General features: G+C 33.4%; 1 protein-coding gene across 2 annotated transcripts in view; it reads left to right on the plus strand.

The window, feature by feature from the left end:
• TLL1 (tolloid like 1) overlaps nucleotides 1-4,984 on the plus strand; it is a 226,633-nt gene extending 221,649 nt beyond the window's left edge. For both annotated transcript variants that reach the window (XM_028848870.2, XM_015139468.3), the window contains 2 exons: nucleotides 488-738; nucleotides 1,950-4,984. In XM_028848870.2, coding sequence (XP_028704703.2) covers nucleotides 488-738; nucleotides 1,950-2,084 — 386 coding nt within the window. In that variant the 3' untranslated portion in view covers nucleotides 2,085-4,984. The remainder of the gene's footprint in view (nucleotides 1-487; nucleotides 739-1,949) is intronic.
• Nucleotides 4,985-17,796: the final 12,812 nt, after the last annotated feature.

Consider the following 17,796-nt stretch of genomic DNA (forward strand, 5'->3'; position numbering starts at 1 on the left):
TGCATTTGGGCTTCTTAAATTGTTACGATTAAACTTAAGTTAATACTCTGGAGTCTCCTCTATGAAAATAGTTATTTGAGACTAGAGACAGTGTTAGGTATTACAATTTTAAAAATTATTGAGTCCCTAAGTGGTAGATTCTAAGTGATTTTCATGTTTTTAATTCTGAAACCTCGCTAAAATTGGTACCATTATTTTCATCTGTATTTTACCCTTGAGAAAAACATGGCTGAAAGACATCCCTTACCCGGAGTCACAGGGCCCGCAGGCATTGGGACTGAGATTCCAACCCAGACCGTCCATGTCTGGGGCCTGGGTGGGCACTCGTGACACTATCTGACTCTTCAGTTATGGAAAACATAACTGATACTGGAAGTAGAAACAGAAGTTAGACAATGGCTAGGCTACACTGAAACTACACTGAAATTGAAATTGGACCCGTTAAAGCCCATTGACTTTACTCGTTTTATTTTTCTTTCCTGGGCAGAGTGTGGCGGCCGATTGAAAGCAGAATCAAAACCCAGAGATCTGTACTCACATGCTCAGTTTGGGGATAACAACTACCCGGGGCAGGTTGACTGTGAATGGCTGTTAGTATCAGAACGGGGCTCTCGACTTGAATTATCCTTCCAGACGTTTGAAGTGGAAGAAGAAGCAGACTGTGGCTATGACTATGTGGAGCTCTTTGATGGTCTCGATTCAACAGCTGTGGGGCTTGGTCGATTCTGTGGATCCGGGGTAAATATACCACCAATAGGATACCCTAGACACCATTAAGATGCCTATTGATTCATGATTGATATATGTACCATTCACAAGTTGGCAATGCTTTTACAAAAAAAATAAATAAATAAGGTTACATCATATTATAAATGGCTTGACAAATTATAACATGTCTCTTCCCTTATCAATTCTCCACTTCTAATGAATTTGCCTGAATATCAGGTGAAACTGATGAAATCAGTAGGTATAATTTCTTATCACTTTTCCATGTTCTAATTTCTTATTATGCAATAAATATTTAAATACTTAATCTAACAGCAGCGTATTTAAACACACACCATAGACAATTCTGTCATGTTTCTAAATTAAAGCTTAAAGGAAACAAAGAATATGCACACCATTCTAATTCACATTCTCTTCTTAACAAATATATTTGGCGGCAGTGGCAAGGTCAGCCACTGGTGTGTGTACACAGGCAATGCTACAGAGATACTGTTCCATTGCAGAGTGTCACTTGTGCAGGTGCGGAGTGCCAGGTACACGTCAGAAGAGGTCACCATGAGAAATAAGGAAAAGAAAAACCTAAGGTTTTCTCTGTGTTTTTCCCCCAGGACTCACTGCATGAATATTTATATATTTATAGTCTTCTGAATACATATTTTGTACTGAAGATATTGGTCCCAGTTTTTCAAATGTCTACCAGTAGCTATTGCTTCAGTAATACTGTTGAACTCCTGCCCAAATGACAACTGAAATGTAACGAAAAAGGTTCTTGGTGCTTAGATTATTAAAACAAGAAATACTTGACGATTTGGATTCTGGAAGTGGCTCTGCTTCAGAGCAGCTTCTGAAACGCATTTAGTATCTCTACACTCTCTAAACCTCACTTTACTGATTTGCAAATCAAGAGAACTTGGCTTAAAAGCTTAGGGAAAAAACATTCAAGTCCTAGAGAGAAAAGTGCCCAGAACTTAGAAAATATAATGTGTGTTCAGAGCTCAGCTACATCACTGACTAGCCATGTGAGCTCTAGCATGTCACTTTCTTCTCTGAATCCCATTTTCTCCTCTATAAAGTGAAGAAGTAGATTACACCTACTCTCCAAGGTTGTTGGGAGGAATAAATTATATTCCAAAGAAAAGTATTCCCAAACGTGCATTACACTGAAGAAAAAGTGATTCGTTTTATTGCTTGTTTACTTGCTTGTTGTTTTTGTTTTCCTTCAGCCCCCAGAAGAGATTTATTCAATTGGAGATGCAGTTTTAATTCATTTCCACACTGATGACACAATCAACAAGAAGGGATTTCATATAAGATACAAAAGCATAAGATATCCAGATACCACACATACCAAAAAATAACACCAAAACCTCTGTCAGAACACAAAAGAATGTGCATAATGGAGAGAAGACATATTTTTTTTAAAAACTGAAGATATTGGCACAAATGTTTTATATAAAGAGTTTGAACAAAAAAAATCCCTGTAAGACCATAATTATCTTTGTACTAAAAGAGAAGTTTCCAGCGAAACCTTCGTCAGCATTACAAGGATATTTGAACTCCGTGCTTGATGGTATTAGTAAAGCTGGTGAAAGGGCATCACATACTTCAAGGAAGACTCTACAAGCTTTTGTTCACAGCTTGAAATAGATGCCTCACAATTCAGAGAGTTTAATTCAGGAGTTGTGACCCTGCAGAGTTCTTTTTGACAATTTGTCAAGATTTGGGGACATAAAATGATCTTGCAGGTCATAAACTGGAAAACACTATTCTGGTTGTCTTAGGATAATTGCTGACTTTGTATCTTGGATACAGTGTAAACCAGATCCATGTAAGGTGATGTGAAATGGGAGTCTTTCGAGGGTGATTTGTACTTTCCATGTGTATGTGTGTGTCTGGTGTTTGGAAACTGGGATATTTCAGCTTCATTATTTCCACTTGCAGGCCAGCTTAACCTCTGAAACACAAATGATCTTGAGACCACTTTAGTGTACTTACATTTTGATGAGTTTGAAATGTCAGTGGTGTCTATTATTGCAGTTAAATTCTAGACATCAGTTCTTTGTCTCGGAAAATGTCCAGTGAAATGGTAAACTTAGTTCTTTTTTTTGGAAGTGCTGCCTTTCACACCAAATCCAAGAAGCCTGTGATGTCTTATGAACCTTATGAGAAAACGCCGAAGAGGTGTGAGCAGGATTCTTCTGAATGACTGTCTGGGTGGTTCATTACTCAAGTTACTGCTGCTGCTATTGTCTTTCCTTTGTTGTCGATCTGTTATTGTTGTAGCTATTATTGTTGATGTTGTCATGGTTAATCTATTTTTTAAAAATGAAATGAAGCGGAAGTAGGTCTTGTGAGAACTGAAAGATCTCTTTCATTTTTCTCTTCCTGGGATTCATTTTTTCAAAATGCAATGCTGGAAAAAAATGTTTGTTTCTGAAAGACTTCTTATGGTGCTATTCCATAAACTTTTTTTTAAACAAGTTTTTGACCTTTGAGCCAACCCACCTGTAGACTACGAATGTCTCCCTATGGCTGGTGGCATTTGAAGACTAAAGACTTGTCAAATGTATCAAGAGTATATCATTGCAAGGGCAACCCTTGTCCTGTGGAACAACTACTTATAATGCCTTAGAATTCTTGCACATGATCAAACAGATCCTCCTAAAACACACCTTTTGAAATGTTGAACATAAGAGTGTATGTTAACTAACAGCTCTCTGAAGAAAATGCATTTCCATGACTGAAGCATTGGATATAAATACGGTGTCCTGCTTTTTTTGTAGAAAATGTAATTTGAGGATGAATTTTCTGCTTTAAAGGCATGTGTGTTTTTAAAATTAATGAATGTAGATGTGTGATTGTCTGAGTGAGTGGCACTACAAGAGGTAAAAAATAATGGGTGGTTGAAAAGTTAAAATGTATGTGCCAAGTTCTACTAGAATTCCATTTGAAATAGCACCTTCCTTAGGTTTCATGGACAAATAATGGGAACTTCTAATTATGATCAATCCCATTAAAGAAAGGCTCTTTCCTTTAGAGAAACTCTATTTTGATGTCAATATAGATTACTGTATGAGGTAGCTTTGTTTCTGTTACCTGTCCATGAGCATACAACATTGAATACAATTGGGTATATTCTTTCAGTTTTACAAAATTAAACTATACACACAGATGTAGCTTATCTGTTTTTTTTTAAACTGTTGCCCTGAAAATATTTCTTGCATATGAATTGTAAAATGTAAATACATTTTTAAAACCAACATTTTGATCTTATTGAATGTTACTTTGAAAATGTATAACTATTGCCTGCAATGTAGATGAGCCTGTTAGTGGAGCTGATTCATTCCAGTAACTTCTTCCATATTTTCTCACTAATCTCCAGTTAGCCAAAATATGCCAGGAATGGGAAAGAGGAGAAAAAATCATTAACATTAACACCTATACTGTTCTATACTACTCCTACTCCGTGCTAGGAGTGTGCACTAGCTCTTTTTAAATTCCATGCTACACTCTGAGGACTGTCATCATGTTCTCGTTTTGTAGTTCAGAAAGTGAGGCTCAAATAATTTATTTAACCTTCCCAGAGTCACAGTGTAAAGTTAGATGTTGAAACCCAGTTTATCTTATATAAGAGTCTCTGCTTGTTCTACAAAGGTAGTAGAATCAATCTTGACCTACATAAATAGTAGATTTTTTATGGTGAAACCTTCCCACATAAAGTAAATTTTAGGGGTGAATTAGAGTAAAACTCTCAAGATAGGCATTTTGTTCTTTTCGAGAACAGCATGAAACTTAGAATATCAATGATAGCTGTCTTTAAGAATCAGAATTAGTACTAGAAATTTAAAATAAACTATAGTTTGGAGTTAGGATGAACCTTTTGTGAAAATAAATATATTAAATTATTTTGCCTGATGTGATAGGGGAAATGTATTGGTCTATATTAAGAAATATTCTGGCTATTCTGATTGATATCTTATTACGCCATGGTGAGCTATGCTCTGCACACTGAGAAATTAGGTATTTAGAAGGCACACAGAGATGTTGCCATAACTAGGTCTTCAACATGAAAATTGATTTTTATTGTGTCATGTCAGATATCAGTTTACCGCATATTATTTTTATATTAATTCAACATTTGCCTTAAACGTGTTGTTAAATGAAAATACAGACAGCTTCATTGTTGTGTTGTTAATAATTGTTAGTTACTGCTCCAGACATTTTATTAAATTAATTTTTTAAATTATTTTCCACCCTACATCAGTATATTGGTTGTGCTTTATATTTGCCAAAATCCTAACTCCCATATTGTCCTCTCTGACTATACATAGAAAAAAACACTGTTCTCACTGGATTTTATTAAATTATTTTTAAAAGTCAATTTTGAATATAACTGTAGTTTATTCAGGAGATAGTGACTTAACATAAATGGACAAAATAACTTTTTAAAAGAAATGGATGAGAAGCAATTGTGTTTCCAAAACCCTCAAGTATCCCATTCCTATATGGCTGGATTTTTGCTATGTATGACTCATTTTAATATGTCACAGTATGAGATTCAAATTCTGCTTAACTTTGTTTTAAGATATCTTAGCCTCTTTTATTTGGTTTGTGATACTGCTGTATTTTTGGTGATAAGCTTCAAATATCAAATTTCGTTCTGCCATATAGAAAAATCTCTAAAAGCATCAAGTAACTCATTTTATTTTTGTAAGGTTAAAATTTATTTTTTAAAAGAAACATTAAATTATATATTTATGTAGATTTAGAAGGAGTATAACCCTGTGTGAAATTATAAATTACTTAAAACAGTTATCAAATATTTGGAAACTATTATTTACTAATAAGAATAAGACTTGCCTTATGGAAAATTTTTGATGCCACTTGTTAAATCAGGTATGGAAGGAGGAAAGCAGAAAATATAACTGCCTCCTAAAGATGTATAACTTGAGTTGCAGTAATGCTTTCTATTTTACAACAACAAATGTGTAATAAGAACTTATCAAAAAGAGAAAAAAGGTGGCCGGTGAATGAATTGAAAGTTTTTATCCTTCAATGCATGGTAATTGGTTTCCAATGAATATTTAGCTTTTGGTGTTTTATGTTATTGTTATAAAACTGAGAAACTTTGTCATTAGATTAGGAACCAAGTAGTGGGAATGCTGGCTCTGATATTTTGTGAAATAGCATTATTCGTCTCCAAACTTTCTTCTGACATCTACATTTTCACTGTCTAGTTTCCAACTTGCCTAACTTTCCCTCACTCCAGTATATTGAACCTGAATCCAAGCTGGCCACGTAACTCTAGTTCCAGTCATGACACCCTAATGCAAGTACCCATGCAGGATGAAAACAAAGGAATTATAAGGCTGTGAACACACTTCACTATATATGACCTCCTTCTCATCCAATATTCTAAGCAGCAAATGAATACCATGAATATCAACTTCTAACTTCAAAAAACTTGTAGGTGGAAATGTATCTGCATAAAAAGCAGTTGAAAAGAGATCTATTAAACTCTACGCAGATTGAGGCACTTAGAAGGTCCAACATCAGGACTTATCTTTATTTATTGCCAGGTTGGAGGTATATGAGTAAATACTGACATTGCTTCTGTTGTTATATTTCTATATGAATATAAGCTAACAGCTTCACCAGTCCCTCTGACCTTGTTTTGTCTGTCTGTGTTGTCCTTATATCTGGAAAGTTACTTATATAACATTTTATTTTTGCTCAACTATCAAATTTTGAGAGCATACTTGCATCTGAAAACAAATAGCAATGAAGGTTACTAAACTGATTTACACTATTTTAAACATGTGCTCAATGCTTCAGTCTATTTTGCAAATTACAATTTAAAAATAGATTCAATGGTGCTTCTTCTATTGAATAATATTATAGGATGATTATATTAGCCACAATATTTAATTATACAACAAATCTAAGAAAGAAAAAGTTGCATTATCATTTGAAAGCTCTGTTAGTTTTTTTTTTGAAGAGCAACTGTAAAAATTTAGCTAAATACAATAAATTTCCATCAAAATATAAAAGTGCATCTATATTCCCTTGTAATATTTTTATGTTATAATTAGTGCCACAAAAAAGTGATAGCTAACATTAAAAACAGTGGTGATGTCACAGTGGTAATAGGGGTGTAAGAGGAATTACTTTAAGGAATGACATTAAGAATATTTAAACAGAAAGACTGCCCAGAAAGTACAAAGTGAAAGGATTATACATAATAAGCCTTCAATATGTAAGCCTCCCCTAAAAATTATTTAGTGGATATTCCTGAAGGAACTACAATTGAGACTAAAAGTAAATTACAGGAAAATTTTCCTGGGGAATCATAACTTTTTCAATGTTTCTTTATGAAACATTTCTTTATGAAAAATTTTTCATAAAGTTTTCAATTGTTATACTTACTATACGTATATTAGTTGTGTTTGAATTCCCTGGGACTAAAAGGTCACTCATAATAAGTTTTGCCATTTTCAAACCAAAACGCATAGTACAACAATGTATCTTACTCATTCATTTATTCTATTTATTCACTGAAGAAATATTTGCTTAATGCCTGCTAATATACTTCATACCATGCTAAGTACTATGAATTTGAGATAAAAAAGAAAAAAGCAGCAATCTTTGCTCTCGTGAAGTTTACATACTAAAGAGATAAACACTAATGTAAAGTAACCTCTCAAAGTTGAAATTTCAATAACGAAACATACATGTGTATTCTACTTCCTTTTGGGGGCATTTTGTCAAATTGTGTGGTTTGTATTTTGAGACTAGCATCAACTTAAACATCCTTGGTTCTGCATTTGAGCATTTTAAAAAATTCAGTTGTCCTATAAAAATAAGTTTTTCTCTGCATGTATTACTTTTGTTTTTAATTTATAAATTACTGAATCTCAGGATGGACAATTGGGGCTTTTTGTAAACAATATGTTTTATAAAAAGAGATACCTAATACTAGCATCAGCAGCACTTGATAAATTGTAGTTCTAAATATGAAATACATTTAACCCACTATCTCCAATCAATAAGACCTAACTGGTGGGGAAAAAGGAGGTTTTTTACCAATAGTGTGATTGCAGGACAGTAAAATGCCTCACTGTCTCACTATTTGCTTCCCTTCCAAGTCAATGAGTGATTTTTTTAAAGATGAGTAAAGTCCCTATAATACCCAGCTCTCTGAAAAGCACGCATACACATGCATGCACACACATGCACACACATACACACACACACACGTGTATATATACAAAAGAATTTGGAAGCACATAACTGCAACCTAGGCAACATATGCACACAGATTATAGAATATGATGCCACAATTCAGAAAAATCTATGGAAAGATCAGGTAAGAGTAATCCCAAATAGTAAGTAACAGAATTAGACTTTTAAGAATTTTAAATGCTGAAATGATCAAATGTAGAGTAAAAAGAAAAGTATATTAAAATGATTAAGGAAAGGAAATGGAAATATGTGGAAAAACTATAGACACTTTCAAAATACCGAGTAGATTTTTAAATAAATTAAACTTGCAGAAATGAAAAAATACAGTAATTGAAATAAAAAATGTAGTTGATATGGTTGATGATATCATTTATGAAGTGGAAGCACATAAGAATCACAGGACACAACAGAGAAACAAACAGATGAAAAAATAAATTTTAAGAGACATGAGAAGTAGATGTGAATGTTCAATATGTATTTTTAGGAGTTATAGAGGAAGACAATTTGGAGAATGGAGGAGAATAAAATATTCAGTATAAATATCTGAAATGCCCTGAAACTTTTGGCAGACATGTATCCTCACATTCGGGAAACAAAAAAAATTCCCCCAAAAATACATAAAAATAAGACTGCACTTAGAAAACACATAAAAATAAAGCTGCCCTTAAAGCTAAATACATAAAAATACATAAAAATAAAGATTAGACACATAGTACTGAAAGTGATTAATACAAAGTTAAAAAGTCTTAAAAGTAGTCAAAGAAAAAGGCAGATCATCAAGAAGGTAGTTATAGAAATATAGCAGACTTTCCAATACAGACTATAGTGAAATCAAGTCTTCAAGATATCAAGAGTAAATAATTGTCAACCTAAATTTTTATACCCTGTTAAATACTACTTACAAATACGAACTATATGATATGCAAGAAGGATTAGTTATTCAAGGATTGGTGATTATGTGTCAATTTAAGATATTTACTACTATAAAATAATGTTAATTATCTTGCTATAATGTTATTATAATATTAGTGAATAATTTTAAAAGAAAGTGGAAGTACATATAAAACAATAATATATATCATGTACAACTAGAGAGGATTAATTGAAGTTGAAAAGTTCTAAGGTCTTTGTAGTGTTTAAGAAGTGGATTACTTTAATGTTTTGTTAAATGTTCAGGGTAAAATGGTAGGCTAACCAAAAGAATAAAAGTAGGATATATAACTTCTAAACAAGTAGAGAGAAAGATAGCGTAAAAATAATAAATCTTGAGGATTTTATAAAAGGAAGATTAAGAGGCATAGAAAAAGTGAGAAACATGGACAGCACAAAATAAGATGGTAAAAAGACAGTAATAAGTAATATTTAAAATGTAAAACACATCTTCCAGGCATTTTACTAAGTGTCTGAGATATTAATTCATACAATTCTCACAAACATGTGAGTTAGAATTTATAGTCCCCATTTTATAAGTGAGAAATAAAAAATACACTAGTAATTGCAATAAATGTAAGTACACTAAAATTTCCAATTTAAGAAAAGGTATATTCAGATTGGATTAAAGTGTCATCTATAAACTTTTAGAAAAGATGCTTGTGAAACAGCATGAGAAAAGCTGAAAGTGAAAAAATGTATTGGGCATATTTTAAACTAATGATAGCTGATGTTTTTTAGGCATAAGAGACTATTTGGAATAAAATTAGCAACTCCAATGATAAAAGAAACAATGCATCTATAACATTTAAAAATTTTTGATTAATGTAAATCTAGAGCCTCAAAACATATACAATTATCAAAATCATAAAAATATAATTCATGATGATAATCTGAAGATGTTAAGATCTTAGTAAGAGAGATAGTGTGATATAAGGTATTTGCAAGATATATATCTGACAAAGGATTAGAAACCAAATTATTTTTAAAACCCTCAAATTCAGTAGGATACAAACAACCCTGGTTTTTTTTTTTTTTTTTTTTTTTGAGACGGAGTCTTGCTCTGTCGCCCAGGCTGGAGTGCAGTGGCCCGATCTCAGCTCACTGCAAGCTCTGCCTCCCGGGTTCCCGCCATTCTCCTGCCTCAGCCTCCCGAGTAGCTGGGACTATAGGCGCCCGCCACCTCGCCCGGCTAGTTTTTTGTATTTTTTAGTAGAGATGGGGTTTCACCGTGTTAGCCAGGATGGTCTCGATCTCCTGACCTCGTGATCCGCCCGTCTCGGCCTCCCAAAGTGCTGGGATTACAGGCTTGAGCCACCGCGCCCGGCCAAAACAACCCTGTTGGATAAGGAATTGGCAATCTAAATCTTGTGAGTCAAATTCAGCTCACTGCCTATTTGCGTCCACTGCATCCTGTGAATCAAATTCAGCTCACTGCCTGTTTGCGTCCACTCCACGACCTAAGAATGATACATAAAATGACTGTTAGCCTTTTGGCAAGAAAAGTTAAGACTTGAACACATTGTCTGTTGACCTAGAAATCCTAAAATGCCACTTGATCCTTTAAAGAAGAAGATAGGCAACCAATGTAATCGATAAATGTGCAAAGGATACACACAAGAAATTCACAGATGAAGGCAGAATGGTTTAAAAAAATGGATGAAAACATGTTTGACATTGCTATTATTTGGAAAATTCAAATTTAAATAATACGATACTATCTGATATCTATTGCATTAGTAACTAAAGTCTTAAACACTATCAAGTGTTTGCAAGGATGTATAGCACAGAAACTTTTATACACTGCTGACAAGAATGTAACCAGTGATGCATCCAAAATGCAAACACTGGCCGGGCGCGGTGGCTCAAGCCTGTAATCCCAGCACTCTGGGAGGCCGAGACGGGCGTATCACGAGGTCAGGAGATCGAGACCATCCTGGCTAACACGGTGAAACCCCATCTCTACTAAAAAATACAAAAAACTAGCCGGGCGAAGTGGCGGGCGCCTGTGGTCCCAGCTACTCGGGAGGCTGAGGCAGGAGAATGGCGTAAACCCGGGAGGCGGAGCTTGCAGTGAGCTGAGATCCGGCCACTGCACTCTAGCCTGGGCGACAGAGCCAGACTCAGTCTCAAAAAAAAAAAAAAAAAAAAAAAAAAAATGCAAACATTCTGGATAACTATTTGACTCTAAGATTTTCAGATGCTCTTTTTCATTGAGCATAAATTTAATTCCTTGGTATAGAAAAACTCGTTTTGAACTGGTTTTAGGAAGTCACCTGAACTCCAGTAGCTGGGCTACAGGGAAGCTGTGCAGTCTTCCAGAGCCTGCTGAGAGAAACAGAGAAGCACACCAGAACTAGGAGGAGAAGCCCCTTCCTCCAGCAACATCCTGCATTGTTCTGTATTGATGCAGCTTCATATCAGGAGAGCAAAGGACAATTGTTCAAAGGGACCAGCTCCATTTTCTACAGCAGGCAATGAAAAACATATTTAGAATCGAGAAGCAATAAATAGATAATTGGTGTATATAATATGATATAATATTAGAATATAAATGTACATTATGTATTTATGACCTTTACACAATTTTAATAAATCCACAATCATAAGAATTAAATATTTGGCTATATTAAAAGCAAACATTTGTATGTACCATAAATTATTAAAAAATTGCCAGCTAGGAATGCCAATGTCCTCCTTCTCTTCTTTCTCTTTTTTCCCCTTTAGCTTCTTTACAACATGATTTATGATTTTTTAAAAATACGTTTTCAAGAGATTTTAAAATAAAATATTATAATTCATGTGTATGTATATTTTTAATTCAGATTCAGCATTTATAGAGTGCACAATAACCTTGTGAGATAAGTATTATTATTCCAATATTATAGACGGGAATCTTGAATATAAAACACATAACTTCCAAGATCACACGGTGTCTGTGATGAAGAGACTCCCTTTATTTTTATTTATTTATTTTTTTTGAGACGGAGTCTCACGCTGTTGCCCAGGCTGGAGTGCAGTGGCGCGATCTCGGCTCACTGCAAGCTCCGCCTCCCGGGTTCCCGCCATTCTCCTGCCTCAGCCTCCTGAGTAGCTGGGACTACAGGCGCCCGCCACCGCGCCCGGCTAATTTTTTGTATTTTTAGTAGAGACGGGGTTTCACTGTGGTCTCGATCTCCTGACCTTGTGATCCGCCCGCCTCGGCCTCCCAAAGTGCTGGGATTACAGGCTTGAGCCACCGCGCCCGGCCGAGACTCCCTTTAAAAAGGGGTAGATATATAAATTGTATTTAAATGTAAAAAGTAATCATAAATTCAGATTTTCATTTTGCTCTTTATAGTGTGATTTTAAATGCTAATATGTTCAAAGTTGTCTACCTTAAAAGCAAGGAAAGCCATTCGCTTTCCCATTAAGTACATGATTTTATGCAGTTTGATTAAATTTTGTTGATTTCTATTTAGAGTTATAATAGAGTAGTTTGCCTAAAAGTAATATATTCCATCAGGAATAAACAGAAAAGTGGGTTAAAACTTTTAAAAAGAAAATAATTCTGTGTTTAAGGTATCCTCAAACTTCCAACAGAGCTAGGACTTAAGGGATCAAATGCTCAGATAGAAAGGAACCTGTTAAAAATGAAGCAACATTTTATGTTGCACTTTTACTATCCAAGTATTAGATCATTTTTGATGCAGAGTGAGGGGCTGTGAATCTGTGCAGAGGTTGACTGTTAATCTTTGCCAAAATGTACTTGACAGAAAATGCTGAATCCATAATTCAATTAAATATCTAATTACAGAACACTGTAGGAAAATTGGAAATATTTTTAAAAAATTATTTTTTGAAAAATTACAAGAAATCCATATCCTAAAGGCACTATCGTGTATTAGAAGAAAAAAGAAAACAAATGATGTAGTTGCTAAGATACAAAAAAAGATTTTAAAAACCTGATAATTTTCAGTCAATCAATACAGTTAACAACTCAAATGAGAATCCAGAAATAAAAATGTATTTGAGTTATGCTTAGTTTTAGCCTTCTACAGAGGATTGTCCTAACTTCAAGGAACATTATTAAACTGATAAATTTATAAATCATTTTTAATCATGATTTTTCTGTTTTATTAATTTTAATGAGATCAGGATTGTACTTCAATATGAGAAAAATATCCCAAATGCCAGCTATTATAAAAGATTTCTGTTAGTATGTGATCTATGAATTATAAAGATAATATGCATTTTACGCTACAGTTTCCTCTAAGTAATTCTGTGGAGAAAGGCAAGGTAAATCAATTTTGCACTATATTGTGTGTCAAATATATAGCTTTTGTTATGAGATAATATGCTTTAGAAAGCACTACAGAAAAGGTTTTGCAAATTATCTTGAGTGCACTTCTCAGGATACCCCCAAATTACTTGTCATGCTGATTTCATTTATTCTTATGTTGATATTTTTTCTGTGCAATGATTTGAGATCCTCAAAAGCAAGTAGATGCTATTTTTTTTTTTTTTTCTGTACTTACACAGAACTGCACACTAAAAAGACCTCCTTTACAGATTGGCTAAATTGAATTGAATTGAAATGGGATTGAATTAAATTAAGTTGAACTAATCTAATATGCTAAAATTTATATAATTCAAAAAATGAGTACTTGTCACCTTAAGATCTGGAATATTTTCTGAGTAACACTGGTATGAAGTTAATAAACCATATGACTAATACAGAAAGAGATTGTCATTTGTAATAATGAAGATGAAATATGTTATCGTTATCCTTCTTTCTTTATAAGTATGTTTAGTTTGGTTACATTACAAAACTGTGAAATTACTTTTTTAGAATAAAAATGAGACTTCTCTCTTCTCTCTCTCTCCAATTTGTCTCATGTGTATTTTAAACAAATTTGGGTTAAGATGCTAAGGTCATTTTATAGCAACTCAAATAAATTTTCAGCAATAAGGAAAACTTATATTTCAATTTCTAAGCAAGTATTTTTCTTAACTACCCTAAGCTACCTGTATGAAAAGATAAGTCATTTTTAAGCCCTTAAAAAGACTAGCTTATCAACCTATAATTTAATCTGTAAATGTAAGAGTTGTTTGTTTAATACGGAAGAATGATGCTAAATGTGTACATATTTTACTTCCACTTAATAATTTGTTTTTTCAAAATGGCATTTTGTTCCTTTAAAATTTCTGAAAAGAATGATAAGGATCTCAGTATAACAGGTAAGATTGCAAATTCAGAGATACAAAGTTTGAGATGAAAATAAGTTCCATTTTTATTCTACCTTAATCTTCAGCAAACCTGAACCTACTTTATCATAGATTGAGAGCTATTAAATACCTCTATTCATCTGAAATGAATAATATTGGAGGAAGTCTTGCTTTTGTGGAGTCAAATGAAAAGACTAACAATTAAAATTTTGTCTAGAGGTGGAGAACTGTGCCAGAAAAAGAGATTATTAGTGATAAAAAGGAAGCAATTAATACACATTTTTAGTGCTACTAAGTGTTATTAATATAACCAAATTAACTGCATGCTAGAGCATTACATAAAGGTGACCATGCATAAGTCTGTTATAAAAATAAAAATAGATATTGTATATATTTTTTGAGAAATGTCTATGCAGGCCCTTTTCTCATTTCCTAATCAAACTATATTTTTTTCTGTAGAGTTGCCTTAGTTTCTTATGTATTTTGGATATTAACTCTTTATCAGATATATGGCTTACAAACATTTTCTACGAATCCATAAGTTATTTCTTCAATCTTTCCATTGTTTTCTTTGTTGTGCAGAAGCTTTTTATTTTGGTGTAATCCCATTTGCCTATTTTAGTTTTTGTTGCCTGTGCTTTTGTTATCAAATCTAAAACAAATCATTACCCAGACCAATGTTGTGTAATGTTGTGTAGTTTCTCACATATATTTCTGTTCTAGCAGTTTGATAGCGTCAGGTTGAAATAAGCATCCAATTTCATTTTCCTTGCATGTAGATAACTACTTTTCCCAATACTTTGTATTGAGAGACTGTCCTTTTCCCTTTGTCTGTTCTTGGAACCTTTGTTGAAAATCAATTGACTATACACATATGTGAGTTAATTTCTCAGCTCTCTATTTTTGGGTTGATTGATCCATTTTTATATTAGTATGATACTGTTTTCATTACTATTGCTTTGAAATATAGTTTGAAATCAGGTAGTGTGATGCCTTCAGTTTTGCTTTTTTTCTCTTGGTTGTGATTGTCTGGGCTGTTTGAGGTTTTTTCATGGTTGCATATGAATTTATAAAAAATGGTATTGGAATTTTGATAGGGATTGTATTGAATCTATAGATTGCTTGGGGTCATGTAGACACTTTAACAATTTTAATTATTCCAGTGCATGAATGTGGGATTTTTTCATTTATTTGTGTGTTCTTCAATTTTTTCCATCAACATTTTCAGTGTAAGGTCTTTTTATCTATTTGGTTAAATGTATTCCTAAGTATATTAATTTTTGTAGCAATTGTAAATGGAGTAGTTCTCTTGATTTCTTTTTCAGAAACTTTGTTGTTACTGTGTAGAAATGCTACTATTTTTTGTGTTGATGTTTTATCCTGTAACACTACCATAGTTGTTTATTAGTTCTAACAAGTTTTTACTGACATCTTTAGAGGTTTCTCTATATAAGATTGTATCATTAGCAAACAGAAACAATTTTGCATCTTCCTTTTCTATATGGATGCTTTTTATTTGTTTTTATTGACTATTTGCTCTGGCACAAATTTCAAATACTGTGTTGAATAGAAGTAGTGAGGGTGGGCCTCCTTGTCTTGCTCCAGATCTTATTGGAAAGAGTTTTAATTTTTCATTATTGAGTATAACGTTAGTTGTGGCTTTATTATAACTGACCCTTATTGCATCAAGGTACATTTTTTTTCCTAATTTCTTGAGATATCACTAATTATTAGGGAAATGCAAATTACAATTACGATGAGATAGCCCCTTATATCTGTTAGAATGGTGATTATCAAAAAGACAAGAGATAAGAAGTGTTGGTAAGGATGTGGAGGAAAAAATACCCTTATACACTGTTGGTGGGAAGGTAAATTAGTACAGTCATCATGAAAAACTATGTGGAGGTACCTCAACAACTAAAAATAAAATTACCATATGATTCAGTCATCCCACTTTTGGGTATTTACCCAAAATATTTGAAATCACTATGTCAAAGAGATACCTGCACTCTCATGTTTATTGCAGGACTATTCAGAATAGACAAGTTTGAAATCTACCTAAATATTCATCAACAGATGAATAGATAAAGAAAATGTGGTATATATACACAATGGAATACGAGTCAGCCTTATAAAGAAATTTTGTCATTTGTGACAACATGAGTAAAATCAGAGAATATTATACCAAGTGACACAAACCAGGCAAAGAAAGACAAACACCACATAGTCTCACTTATATGTGGAATCTAAAGAAATCAAACTAAAAAAAAATAGTAGGATGATGGTTACCAGAGGCTGGAGTGGGATGGGATGGGCATGTAAAGATTATGATCAAAGAGTACAAAATCTCAGTTATTCAGAAGAAATAGAAATAGTTTTTTTTTTGAGCTATATGGCACATCATGGTGTATATAGTAGGTAGTAATGTAATGTACATTTCAAAATCATTAAGGGAGTAAATTTTAAATATTCTCACCATGAATAAATAAGAAAAATTGAGGTAATGGATATGTTAATTAGCTTGATTTAATTGTACGTGCATCATATTCATAAATCATAACCTCAATTCATGCTCCATAAATATATATGGTTATAATTTGTCAGTTTACAATTAAAAAATACAAATTTTTAAAAGCCACCTGATCAGGCCATGCCCAGGTAAAGTAAATGCCTTATCACACCATGCCTAAATAAAGCCAATGCCTAGCTGTAGTCAGTCAGGTGATTTCTCTACTTTGCTTTTGTTTCTGGACTATCAGATCTTGCTGCTCACACTGCTGAACAGAGCTCTTGAAGCTCTTCTGGCTCGTGGTGCTGCCCAATTCATGAATTGTCCCTTGCTTGAATAAACTGTATTAAAATTAAAAATAAAGAGATATTGGAAAAAACCCAATAGATAAAGCACCTGCTTTTTATAAGTATGAAAAGAATGAGTCTGAGTTCAGCATAATAATTAGAAGCTATGTATGATATCTTAAGCAAAAATAGAATTAATTCATGTATTTGTGAAAAGAGTAGAGGGGCTACTAGTATTGTCTCTGTGAGATCACAAAAGTAACCTACTAGAGAATTGCTACAGAATGTGCTACTGCCACAGTCTGAAAGGCAGAAACTCAGAAGACTGTCTGTTGAGTTTTTAGGTTCAAGAACACATGGCTGTTGCAAATATAAAGAGATTTTCATGGCTATTAGTGCCTCCTGATACCCTCAGAACTGGAGAGTAGATCCAGGAACACTGCTGGAGAAAATCATCACAGACCCATGACCAAGCTGCTGAGCTGAAAACAGTAGCAGAGAGATGGCTTCTACCTCATTTTTTCTTCCAAAATTCACACATTTGCTTCTATCAGAATTTAATTATGTTCAATCAAAACCTCAGCTTGCAAGGAATTCTAGGAAATGTAGTTTCAAATTTTGTAGCCCAGAAAGTATGCTAAGTTATGAAAAGAGATGAGAATAGGTTCTAAACAGATATCCACCTAAAATACCAAATACATTTGCAGTTGGCATCTATATTAGTTATCTATTACTGTGTAATAAATTACTCTGAAATGAAGCAACAAGAAGTATGTTTTTTTTTTTTTTTTTTTTACCTCAAAGATGCTGCGGATTAGAAATAAGGTGATACAACCTGGTGCCTCTGCCTTAAGGTCTCTTGAAAGTCCCCAATCAAGGTGTCTATTGGTCCAG

Source organism: Macaca mulatta, chromosome 5, assembly GCF_049350105.2.
Source record: "Macaca mulatta isolate MMU2019108-1 chromosome 5, T2T-MMU8v2.0, whole genome shotgun sequence".
Taxonomy (NCBI): Eukaryota; Metazoa; Chordata; class Mammalia; order Primates; family Cercopithecidae; genus Macaca; species Macaca mulatta.